General features: G+C 40.8%; 1 protein-coding gene across 4 annotated transcripts in view; it reads right to left on the reverse strand.

Moving 5' to 3' along the window:
• Positions 1–1,920: 1,920 nt before the first annotated feature.
• usp32 (ubiquitin specific peptidase 32) overlaps positions 1,921–12,989 on the reverse strand; it is a 257,320-nt gene continuing 246,251 nt past the window's right edge. For all 4 annotated transcript variants that reach the window (XM_068010358.1, XM_068010356.1, XM_068010355.1 and 1 more), the window contains one exon: positions 1,921–4,200. In XM_068010358.1, coding sequence (XP_067866459.1) covers positions 4,027–4,200 — 174 coding nt within the window. In that variant the 3' untranslated portion in view covers positions 1,921–4,026. The remainder of the gene's footprint in view (positions 4,201–12,989) is intronic.

Consider the following 12,989-nt stretch of genomic DNA (forward strand, 5'->3'; position numbering starts at 1 on the left):
CCATTAAGATAAAGCTATGTCTAAAGACCTTATAACTTCTTATTTTAACCTAACTCCCCCATTCACACACATACATTCAAAAATCACGGTGAACCAGTTTCTTTTTTTAAAAAATTATGTTTTTAAAAATTATCTATTTCTTAAGAATAAATAAATAAGTCTTTGTGTGTTATGTTCCTAATGGGTGAGGTAATTTAATGTGAAAATAATCAAATGTTACTCAAAGTCTCCACATGGATTTGATGAAATAGTCCTTCAATAGATAGGCATTCAAAACACTTTGGCTGCAGCAGGCATCAAGACTACCGGCGAATTCCAGAAAACACAATCAGTCAAGAGAGATTCAATCTTGAAGCAAATACTTCCTGGCTTGGAAGTAAAGAAAAGGAGTTTGTTACCTTCAGTAGTACAAATAGTCTAAAAAAAAAGGCTTTTTTCCCCCTTAGGCAATTAACTCAGCCTTGTACAATTTCTGCTGAGAGAGAATAGACAGCTCTTTTCTTCAGTAGCATGCTTCACTGCAGCATCTCTCAAAAGCTGGTTTCAGCCAGTTTTTTTGCCAGTTTTACACCTTCAAATCAAAACATTATACCATGTGGCCTTTCTCCCGCTGTGGCCTAGGGACAGGTGCAGCTGGCACCCTGTGCTGTCTTAAAGGCACACAGTTTTTAGTCAGAGGAGAAAAATAATTACTGTTCCGTTACAATAGATAGCTGACCAAACACGAGAAGGGATATAGAAAGCAATGAAAGTGATCAAGGTAAAAGAGACAAATGGAAATTCTATCCTAGAGAAGAGCAGAACTTCAAGATGGGCAGTTCTGATGAAAGGTCATCAATCTGAAAAGTTAACTCTATTCCTCTCTCCACAAATACTGCCTGACCTGCTATTTCCTGCTCTGGCTGGGGAATCTAGAACACAGGGCACGGTCTCAGGATATGGAGTTAATCATTTAGGATTGAAAAGGAGGAAAAATTTCTTCACTTGGAGGGTTGCAAATCTTTGGAATTGTCTACCCCAGAGGTTTGTGGCTGCTCCATCATTGAGTATATTTAAGTCGGAGATGAGACAGATATTTTGTCTCTTGGAATAAAGGGATATAGGGAGCAGGCAGAAAAGTGGAGTTGTGGCAGATCAGCCATTATTGTATTGAATGACAGAGCAGGCTCGAGGGGCCGTATGGTCTATTCCTGCTCCTATTTATCACGTAAAATTCTTAGATCTATTGCTGAAAATAGAGACACATTGTCAAAGCTTTTCGTCTGGAGCTCATCAGGACATTACGCAAGAATACCAATGTAAGGGAAAACAATGACTTTACACTGTATGAGAAGAGAGTGCTGATTGGTTGGCAAGTAAACTCTGATTTGTAGAGGCGTTGCCATGGAGAATGCACCAGTGTATGGTGACTGACAGTTAACTGCCAAGCTTTGTTTGAAATTTAATCCAGGCAGCTTGACTGTGACTGGTGAAGGCATTGCCCTGAGGAATGAGCCAGCAAATGGTTGTCACTTATTTTGTTTAGCTGAAACAGGCTCATTGTTTGTACATGTTCTTTCTGTCTGCAAAGAACAGGGCCCTGTATATTAATATATGTAGCTTCCAATATGCACAAATGCGCCACACTGAGCCTTACTGACAATCTTAAATTGGTTGTCAGCGTAATTCATAGCACACTGAGGATTATTTAGTAAATGTTGTCCAGTTGCGGAATCACAACTAACATTGCGCCTGTGTTTGTTACATAATATAGAATGGGACGCCAATTCCATACCAATAGACTACCATAAATACAAGATTTGTGTATTTGCAATTCAGCAAACTTATAGTTTAGCAGAACTTGCTTTTGACAAATGTCCTTTTGTCACAGCTTCCTGCAATATCAAAAAAATCTGTTTACACATTTATTCAAGTCAGTCGTTCCAGCCACTGTATTTATTGTCTTTTTAGTTACAGATGAACAGGTTCACTCCATATACAATTACCAGTACAGTTTTTACAGCTCGTGTTACAATACATCACTGCTATTTGTTTATTTACAAAGCACTTATGTACATAAAAATCTTCCAATTAATTCAGTGCAATGTCAATATTTTTTACAAGAATTTACAAAATAAGATGTAATGTAGTTACTCAGATAATTTAATAAATTCTGCAGTTATTAATGATTTAATTTAATAAAAAAGAATATTTTTCAACCATTATATCTATAACGGACTTGTAAGAACACACAATACAGCAGTAGATTGCACTACCTGCCCTTATTTTAGGGCTGTGGCTGAGAGGATGGTTTAAAATATTCATTTCTCACACAATCACTCAGGCTTTTTGTTTTAAACTCATGTATAATGTAAAAAGAGGAACAATTCTGGAAACACAACATAAAATTGCTGCTTTTGTTCTAATCATAATATGCACTTGTATGTTTGTCAGGATATTCAAAATACATCTGTTAAGTGCACGTCTCTGCTTTAATGTTACCGTGTGTAGATAAAGCATGGCTAGATTGATTTAGAAGACCAAGGAATGAGGCACAGAATTTAGCCATCACTTCGAGAATCAGTATGTGAGAATTGTTTAACACACTGATTGCAACTACACAAAGCAACAAAGTGAAAGAAACCAGTGGTTCTACGTTACATTGTGTTTGCCGATGTTCCTCCTTAACAGAGCTTAATTAGTAGTCTTTATATGAATACACACACACACACACACACACACACATATATATATATCTATATATATATATATATATATATATTTAAGACCATCTGAAGTAGCTGTAGGATGTTGCAGGACATCAATTAAAATCACATTGGGTGGGAATTGCAATGACCTGTCAAGGTAAAACACTGTTCAATTATAGTACCTAACTCTGGAAATCAAATGTTTGTACCAGTTACGAATATAGTGAAACAGATCAACAAATCATCAGTTGTTTTTTGGTGCCAAAAAAAGTTCTGCTTTAAAATGCATTTAGGTGTATGGACGCTTTATAGCTGAAGTAATGACATCAAGTTAAAAATCCAAACCGATGTTAAAGTAAAAAACAGAAATCCTGTGCCCAAAGTATTTATAATGTAATACAGATTTAAACAAATCATATGGTATACAGCAGTGCTGAAAATGCAGGTGAAATTTTAATGCAATGCTATCAAAACCTCTAAAATCAGGTCTCTTTAGTTTCAGCCTAATGAAAAATGTTAAAACATATGACTCAAAGATGGTTTAATCTATATTAAAAAATATGTATTGTTAAAAGTACAGAAAATGCCAAGACCTGTAGCATAATCTGACTTTAACAAATTCTTTCCAGGTTTAAGGAACATGTAAATCAACAGAACAATGAGGAAAATTCAAGAAACACAACCCAACTTTACATTACCTTTTTAATTGCTTAAATTGGTTCAGTTTGATTCATTCTCAGTTGTATCAAGAGTTTTAGATAATTGTGGCACATATTTTGTAAGTTTTCAGGATTTTACATTAAACTAAAGAAATGATTCTGGAGAATTTACAGTTTTACAATATTAATTTTCCTACAACTATACAACATTAAAGTACAAGCTGAAGTAGTGGTTAAAAAGGTAACAAATGTAAACTGTGTTTCATGAACTATTCACTCCAAATTCACTAGGGGAAAATATAGTTTTCACGGTTAATGATAACTCTGTTAGAGTTAAAATGGTGTAGCCCAAGTTTTAGTAGGTTTAAATTTCTTTCTGGCATGCTACCATTCTGGTCTCGTCAACACAATGCATAAAACTCAAACCGTTTAAGAAAAGGAGGTAGCAGATCACATTGGCTACTGACATGTTGCAAATAACAACTAGAAAAATCAGTATTACCATTTTTTCAACTTCTACATGTTTTTCTTGTGCTTCATAATCACATAAAAGGTAATTTGCAGAAGCAGTACATTTTGAGCAGAAAACCTGTCCAACCCTGAAATTCTCATCTTGGAGTGTTTTGTCGCCACAGTCATTCTGGAATCTCATGGCATTTTGTAAATGGAAGAACACATATTCACTGCAGAATACAGTACTTTCTATAATCAGATTCAAAATCTTCATCCATACTGCTAGTGTCTGCCATCTTCTTGCCTTCTGTCTTTGGCAGGAACTGTGCATAATTCACACCTTGTTGTTCATAGAAAAGGATGTAGGCTGAGTCAGTATCAATTTCATCAGGATGTACCTCCTGCAATAGAGAAGGAATAATTAGGTTCATAGTTTGTCGCAGGAATCAGAGTGAGAGAAAGTTTAGCAAGAATAAGGCAGGATGACCTTCTCAAACAAATAAAGGGTCATAAAATAGAACATTTTCAAATAAATTAACAGTCTAATTAATTCAAGGTTGGGGTCACTGGAGTTGGAGGAAAATGGAAAGTACAGGACAGTTGGTAAAGACCTATCTCACCACCTCCATCACAGATTGAATTTTTAGTTCCAGGATAAAACCTATGCCTGGACCATATTTGATACAATAGAGCACTTTCTGTTCATCGTGCAATACTGATTTCCACCAGTCCAATGATAAAACTGAAGCTATTCTCTTTTGCTCCCAACACCTCTGCCATTCCTCTGAAGTCCATTTACCTCCTTGGCTGCCAGTTTGAGCTTAATCTGGTATTACAAAGCCCTGCAGTTCATGCATTTGGCACTTTAAGGTTCTACTTTTCCCAATATCCCTTACTTCCTGTGTCCTGTACCTTCATCAACCTGGTACTTTCTAAACTCCATTGCTTACCTATAACCCAAAGGATCATGAGATCGCTACCTCTTTGACCCCTTCCAATTGTACAGCCCAATATAATTCTCCAATCCTCTGTCAGAATTACTAGATTATTCCTCTCCTCCTACCTGGAGCCATTCTTTCAGCCACTGTGCCCCTGTCCATCTGCCTCGTTACCTCTCCCAAAATTACAAGCACCACATAGAAGCATAGAAAAATTATGACACAAGAGGTGACACAAGAAGAAACAATTCAAAATGTTCAACAAAAATACATTCTATTTAAAAACAAACTCAGCAAGAAAGATCCATCTGTGGCTCACTCAGGAAGTTAAAGATGGTATTAGATTAAAAGAAGAGGCTTACAATGTTGTTAAAGAGTAGCAAGTCTGAGGATTGGGAGTGTTTAAGAAACCAGCAAAGGGCCACCAAAAAGCTGATTAAAAATGGAAAAAAATAGAATATAGCTAGTAAACTAGCCAGCATTACAACCATGTGAGAAAGAGGACTAGGGGTCCCTCTCAGTCTTCACCTGGTCTTACCGTAACAGGGTTTAATTTTAAGCACCTGTTTTTAGCTCCCCGAGTGAATCCTTATTCACCGCTTTCCAATTATACAGCAAAAAACCAGTACAAACAGGTTTTCTTCGGTTTAATGAAGAAAAGTTGAAATTTATTAAACTGGAACTTTTCTAATTCGGTTGACGCCTACAGATACACGATGTGCCCATGCTAGCATGCATACGCGATTCACAGATGCAAACAGAGATAGAAAAGGGCAGAAGAAAAATAAAGTGGAAAAAAACAGAGGCAATATCTGAACAGCTGTTGTTACAGTTCTTCGAGCTCATTGTAGAGTCCTTGATTATAGGCAGATCTTGCTTTTTGTTGGGGCCCAGTACTCTTCTTACACCTTGTTCACTGTAGGAGACTTTTCTCTCTTGGGGTTCATGTGTCTTCAGTGGATTCAGAGGCTTGTGAGAAAGAGATGGGAGCAGACAGGAGAGATCTTCAGTCCAGGAGCAAACAGTGTTTGAGTTCACTCTCTGTGGCTAGTTCAAAAGACTGGAACAGCCAGTTAGTCATCGAACCAGTCCCGGCCCCAGTGGATTGCATCACCCCAGCAGGCCCTGGAATGTACTTCCCCACCCCCCTCACAGTCCGGTGATCAACATCCATTGTGGGTTGAATGGGCCAAGGAATAGTCCTTCGTCCTTCCAAGTAATGTCTGTTAATATGCATATGTATTTTCCAGCCACGGCTGGTCTGTTTAACAAGTAATTTCCTCGCTCCAGCAATAGTTAAAAATTAACGTTCATGACAAAATTAACATGTCTCATTCTTAGCAGGTGGGAGCTGAGCATGACACCTCCACACCCAGTGGAATGAAATGTGATTTGAGAAAAGGTGCATTTCATTAAAAGGGTCCAGAGAAAATATATAGAAAAAAACCCATGCATTTCTCACACTCATTCACAAATCCTAAAACTTATTAAAATCGCCCCTTAACATCCCAATAAACATGTAGTTCTTTTAGAGTCATAGAGTCATACAGCAAAGAAACAGGCCCTTCGGCCCATCGTGTCTGCGCCGGCCATCAAGCTACATATTCTAATCCCATCTTCCAGCACTTGGCCCATAGCCTTCTATGCTATGGCCTTTCAAGTGCTCACCTAAATACTTGTTAAATGTTGTGATGGTTCCTGCCTCTACCATCTCTTCAGGCAGTGTGTTCCAGATTCCAACCACCCTCTGAGTGAAAAATGTTTTCCTCAAATCCCCTCTAAGCCTCCTGCCCCTTACCTTAAATCTATGCCCCCTAGTTATTGACCCCTCCACTAAGGGAAAAAGTTTCTTCCTATCTAATCTATGAATGCCCCTCATAATTTTGAATCTCTCAATCATGTCCCCCCTTAGCCTTCTCTGCTCTAAGGAAAACAACCCTAGCCTTTTCAACTCGCTTCATAGCTGAAACGCTCCAGCCCATGCAACATCTTGGTGAATCTCCTCTGCACCCTCTCCAGTGCAATCACATCCTTCCTATAGTGTGGGGAAGTTTCCCTTCCATTTGCCCATTTCAATGGCTGCCTAGGGTCTTTGTTCCTGCTGAGGTAATTTTTTTCCCCCAGGAGAGTCAGTAGTGGGCAGGTCTGTCCTGAACACTCAATGCTTTGCTGAGTCCTGCAAAGGCTTTTGACTTTGGGGGATGGGTGGTTCCCTTTGGTTCTGACTGTGGGGGAGGATTTTTGCTAATCTCTCCTTTGTCACAGAGGACACATGTGCCTGCAGGTATATGTGCAGACTCTACTGCACTCCCCAGTGGCACATCGGCTAGGTGAGGCATCACCCTCAGTTTCTCTGCCCCCTAGAGGTCTTTCTTTGTATCTGCAGGTTCCTGTAAATGCTGTTAGCAACCCTGGTGGGGTGCTTCTAGTGTCTGCAGTTACATAGAAGGATGAGAGGTCTAACTCTTCACATTTTCCAGGGTTGGCTGACCAGTCAATAAGGGTTTTCACCCGGACTTCCTTTAACCTGCCCTCTTAGTCACATTTTCCCTTTCCCTGTCTAACCTTTTGCCAGACTGTCCCTTACAGTTCACCAGCCCTCTGCTGCAGGGTCCTCCTGAGACTGGTACAGGACCTAGGGGTGCAGGTTTCACTGTAGGTTGGGGTTTCTCCTCAACCTGGCACATCTTTGTGGAGATTTGGTCAGTCAAACTGCTGTCTTACGCAGGCTTTGGTCTTTTGTATACCAGCATGTACAGCCACTGTAGTCTTGTGGGTCCTTAATATTTCTCTCCGGTACCTCTGCAGCACCACTAACTGGTGAACTATTCCACTCCTTGCTCTCAGGTCTGTGAGGAGCACTCCATTTCCTCATCTGTACCTCATTCTTTAAACAGCAGCAATCAGGGACTCACTCTGCTTCACTTACAGACTGGGCAGCCTGTGCTAACTCTCAATACTGGGTCGGCTCGCTGAGCCTCACCTTGGGAAAGTCCATTCAAGTGATTTCCTGGGTCTCTTAACTTTCCAAAGAAAGTCTCGGACAGACAGACATGGTCATCTGCCTGCAGTGCCAACTCAGTCTCTGGGGGAGCTGGTTTGATCATGGCCTGATCCACTACACATTCAGGGAAACTGCAAAGGTCCGTTTCCTGCCACAGCCCTGTCTCTCAGACCTCCTGCGGTCTTTCTTTCATAACTGGGAGGGGGACTACCACCTTCACCCCCGCCAGATCATTACCTAGGAGCAGGTCAACCCCGTCTACAGGCAAACTAAGGACAATCCCTACGTCACCGGTCCCAAAACTAGGCCACACTCTAGGTGCACCCGGTATACAGGTACAGGCATACATTGCCTTCAATACCATTCACTACCATTCTGGTGTTCACTGCACTCTCTGGGGAAAGGTCAGGCCTTTTCCCAGTAAAAGGGATCTAGTGGCCCCTGAGAATCACTATGGGCTTACTTGCCCCACTTCAGGTGTATGGGGTTACTTTTTCTTCAGACACAAAACCCTGACAACCCTCAGGAATCTTAGTAAATTTTCCTGCACTTGCAGCCGTAAGCTTCCTGGGTCTCACTCTTACTGCAGGTAAAGCCACAGCTTGTTCTGCTCTGCTTTCCATCAGGTTATTTTCTTCACTGAGCGGGCATGCCCTGATTAACCCTACAGGTTTTCCCTTTAGTTTCCAACAGTCAGCTTTTAAGTGCCCTGCTTTATTACAATGGAAGCACATAGGTCTACAGGTCTCACTCTTGCTCACAGCACCTTCCTTTTTGGCTAGAGGAGGGCCTCCTGTGTCCTTTCCTTTCTCTCCCAGGACTGCTTGGGCTCCTATCACCTTCCCACCCTTTGTCCCTTTGGGATTTGTGGGGATGACGAGGAAAGGTTCTCCCCTGGGAAACCGACTTATAAATTGAAGCAACCAGGGCTCTCAGAACCTGCTGCTCCTCTACATGGGTCTTTATGGGGAGTGGGAGAGTGTGTTTAAATTCCTCTAGCAGAATTATTTCCCTGAGATTCTCATAGCTGAGTTGTACTTTAAGAGCCCTCAGCCACTGGTCAAAAGCCAGCTGCTTACTTCTTTCAAACTCCAGATAAGTTTGATTAGCTTGCTTCTTGAGGGTTCTAAACTTTTGGCGATAGGCTTCGGGTACTAATTCATATGCCACAAGGATAGCATTTTTTGTCAGTTCATAATTTGATGAACTCTCATCTGGCAACAGGGAATAAATCTCATGGGCTTTTCCAGGTAGCTTGCTTTGTAGTAAGAGAGGCCAGGTCTCAGCTGGCCATTTTAGCTGCCTTGCCAGTTTCTCAAAGGACACAAAAAATGTTTCTACATCTTCCTCATTGAATTTTGGAATTAGTTGAACTAGTTTTAACAATTCTGTACCCAGCCTTGAATTACACTCCTCCATATTGGCCATGCTTTCACTGGGGTTACTGTCGCCCCCTAGTTAGCTCAAGCTGCTTCAGCTCTCTTTCTTCACCATCTTTCCAGAATAATCTTTCTCTCTCCCTCTCCTGCCTTTCATTTTCTTCAAGTTCCTTCTGGAAGGCTCTTTCTTTCACTCTTTCCTCAAATTCAAGTTTCCTCTGTTCCAACTGTATCTTCGCTAGCAATACCCTGTCAGAGTTATTTCTAACTCTGTTTCTGCTTCTTCAGATTCAAGGAAAAAAAAATGTTTGGCCACTAGCCTTAGGAGTTCAAACTTCCTAGTCTTGCCACGTACAGTGATCCCACACTGCTCAGCCATTTTTCTCAGCTCCTCCATAGACAGTGTTTTTAACTTATCAGAAGTTACTTCACCCTGGCTTGGAGAGCTACTAGATTCAGTTGCAGACATGTTCATATTCAAACACACACACCACAAGAAAACCTGCATTAATCTTGCTCTTTTTTGATGGGAAGCCAGATTGTTCCCAACTTCCAATTTCTCTCATTTGTCTTTGGGTAAAATTCTGGACGTTAACACCCAAATTTGTGTTATGACTAGGTGAGAATGGGGTCTAGGGGTCCCTCTCAGCCTTCCTCTGGTCTTACCGTAACAAGGTTTAATTTTAAACACACCATGTTTTTAAGCTCCCCCTTGGTGAATCCATGTTCACCGCTTTCCAATTATAAGGCAACGAAACCAGCACAAACAGGTTTTCTTAGGTTTAAAGAAAAGTTGAAATTTATTAAACCTGAAGTTAAACTCTGATTCGGTTGATGCCTATGGATACATGATGCGCGCACGCTAGCATGCATACACGATACACACAAGTAAATAGAGACAGAAAAAAGAATAAAAATAAAGTGGAAAAATTTGAGGCAATAACTGAACAGTTTGTGTTACGGTTCTTCAAGCTAACTGTAGAATCCTTGATTTTAAGTACATCTTGCTTTCCGTTGAGCCCCAGTATTCTTCGTAAATCTTGTTCGCTGTAGGAGACATTTCTCTCTTGGGGTTCATGTGTCTTCAGTGGATTTAGAGGCTTGTGAGAAAGAGATGGGAGCAGACAGGAGAGATCTTCTCAGTCCAGGAGCAAACAGTCTTTTTGAGTTCAAACTCTCTGTGGCGAGTTCAAAAGACTGGAACAGCCAGTTAGTCATGTGACCAGCTGGTCTAACCAGTCCTGGCCCCTGTAGATTGCATCACCCCAGCAGGCGCTAGAATGTGCTTCCCCACTCCCCTCACTGTCCAGTGATCAACATCCAATGTGGGTTGAATGTGTCAGGGAATGGTCCTTTGTCCTTCCAAGTACTGTCTGTTAATATGCAAATGTCTTTTCCAGCCACAGCTGGTCTGTTTAACAAGTCATTTCCTCACTCCAGCAACAGTTAAAAATCAATGTTCATGACAAAATTAATGTGCCTCATTCTCAGCAGTTGGGGGGCCTAGCATGACACCAGGAATATAAAAAACAGATTGTAAGAGCTTTTATAGATATATAAAAAGGAAGTGAGTAGCTGAAGTAAACGTTTGTCCCTTAGAAGCAGAGACGGATAAATTATCATGGGGAATGAGGAAATGACAGAGGCAATGAACAAATATTTTGTGTCTGTCTTCACAATAGAAGACACAAGTTTCATATCAGAAATAGACAGTAACCTAGGGGCAAAAAAGTGAGGAAATTAATATCAGCAGAGAAAAAGTATTGGTGAAACTTAAGGGACTAAAATCAGACAAATCCCCAGGAACTGATGGCCTATACCGTAGAGTTCTAAAAGAGATAGCTACAGAGATAGTGGATGCGTTAGTTATGATTTTCCAAAATTCCTTTGATTTGGGAATAGTCCCATCAGATTGGAAATTAGCAAATGTTCCTCTGCTTTTCAAGAAAGGAGAGAGAGAAAAAACAGTGAACTACAGGCCAGTTAGCCTGTCATTTGGAAAATGCTGCAATTTATTAAGGAAGCCTTAATAATGCACTTAGAAAAGCATAGCATCTTAACAAGTCAACATGGTTTCACTAAAGGGAAACCCTGTTAGACAAATTTATTAGTTTTTTGAGGATGTAACTAGTAAGGTAAAGGGGAACCAGCAGGTGTAGTATACCTGGATTTCCAAAAGGCATTCGATAAGGTGCCACACAAAAGGTCAATAGGCAAGATACGGGGTCATGGATTTGGGGGTCATATATTGACATGGATAGAGGACTGACGAGTTCAAAAGACTGGAATAGCCAGTTAGTCATGTGACCAGCTGGTCTAACCAGCATGGATAGAAGACTGGCATGGATAGAGGACTGACTAAAAAGTGGGCATAAATGGGGCATTTTCAAGTTGGTAGGCTATTCAAGTGAATAGTGGAGTGTCACAAGGATCAGTGTTGGGGCCTCAGCTATTTACAATCAACATTAACGACTTGGATAAAGAGATAGAGTGTAATGTATCCAAGTTTGCTGATGATGCAAAGGTAGGTGGAAAGGTAAGCTGTGGGGAGGACAAAAGAGGCTGCAAAGAGATATAGACAGTGAGTGAGCAACAAGATGGCAGATGGAGTATAATATAGGGAAGTGTGAAGTTAATCACTTTGGTCATAAGAATGGAAAATCAGAATATTTTTAAAAAGTTGTCAAACTTGTGAGTGTTGATGCTTAAAGACACATGGGTGTGATTGTAAAAGGAACAAGTTAGTATGCAGGTATGGCAAGCAATTAGGAAGGCAACTGGCACGTTGGCCTTTATTACAAGGGGATTAGAGTACAGGAATAAAGACTTACCAAAATGGTACAGGGCTTTGGTGAGACTGCACCTGGAATACCGTGTGCAGTTTTGGTCTCCACATTTAAGAAAAGATATACATGCATTGGAAGTGGTACAGCAAAGGTTCACTAAATTGGTCCCTGGGATGAGGGGGTTTCCTATGATGAGAAGCTGAGTAAATTGGGCCTATATTCTCTGGAGTTTAGAAGAATGAAGGCTATCTGATGGTAATAGTCAAGATTCTGAGGGAGCCAAATAGGGTAGACACAGAGATTGTTTCTGCTGGTCGGGGAATCGAAAAAACAGGGGCACAGTCTCAGGATAGGGGGCTGATCATTTAGGACTGAGATGAGGAGAAATTACTACACTCAAAGGGTTGTGAATCTTTGGAATTCTCTACCCCAGAAAGTTGTGGATGCTCCATCGTTGAATATATTTGAGGCTGGGACAGACAGACCTTTGGTCTCTCAGAGAATCAAGGGATATGGCGACAGTTTCTGCCAGCCGAAAAGGATCTCGCCTGTCTAATCACACTTTCCAGCTCATGGTCCATAGTCTCGTAGGTTACAGCACCTCAAATGCATATCCAATTATTTTTTTAAACGCAACCAGGGTTTCTGCCTCTACCATCCTTCCCACAGAGTTTGACCTCCACCACCCTCAACTCGCTGCCAATCCTTCCGCCAATTACTTTAAATCTATGCCCCTTTGTTATGGACCTCTCTGCTAAGGGAAACATGTCCTTCCCATCCATTCTTTCTAGGCAATTCAATTTTGTACATACCAATTACATCTCTTAGCCTCGTCTGTTCCAAAGAAAACACCAGCCTATCCGACCTTTCCTCATAACTAAAATTCTCCATTCCTTGTAAATCTCCTTAAAAAAAAAACTTTAAAGCTTTTCCCTTTGACAATACTTTTACTTCTTGACTACCTCTGTTTTTTAAAATTCTATTTTCTCCATACAACTTTTGAGATGATGTTCTCCATGAGGAGTACCATAGAAATGAAAGTTGTTGAGTTTGCCAAAGTGCATTTTTGGACTCAGGCCACAG

Source organism: Heterodontus francisci, chromosome 30, assembly GCF_036365525.1.
Source record: "Heterodontus francisci isolate sHetFra1 chromosome 30, sHetFra1.hap1, whole genome shotgun sequence".
Lineage (NCBI taxonomy): Eukaryota > Metazoa > Chordata > Chondrichthyes > Heterodontiformes > Heterodontidae > Heterodontus > Heterodontus francisci.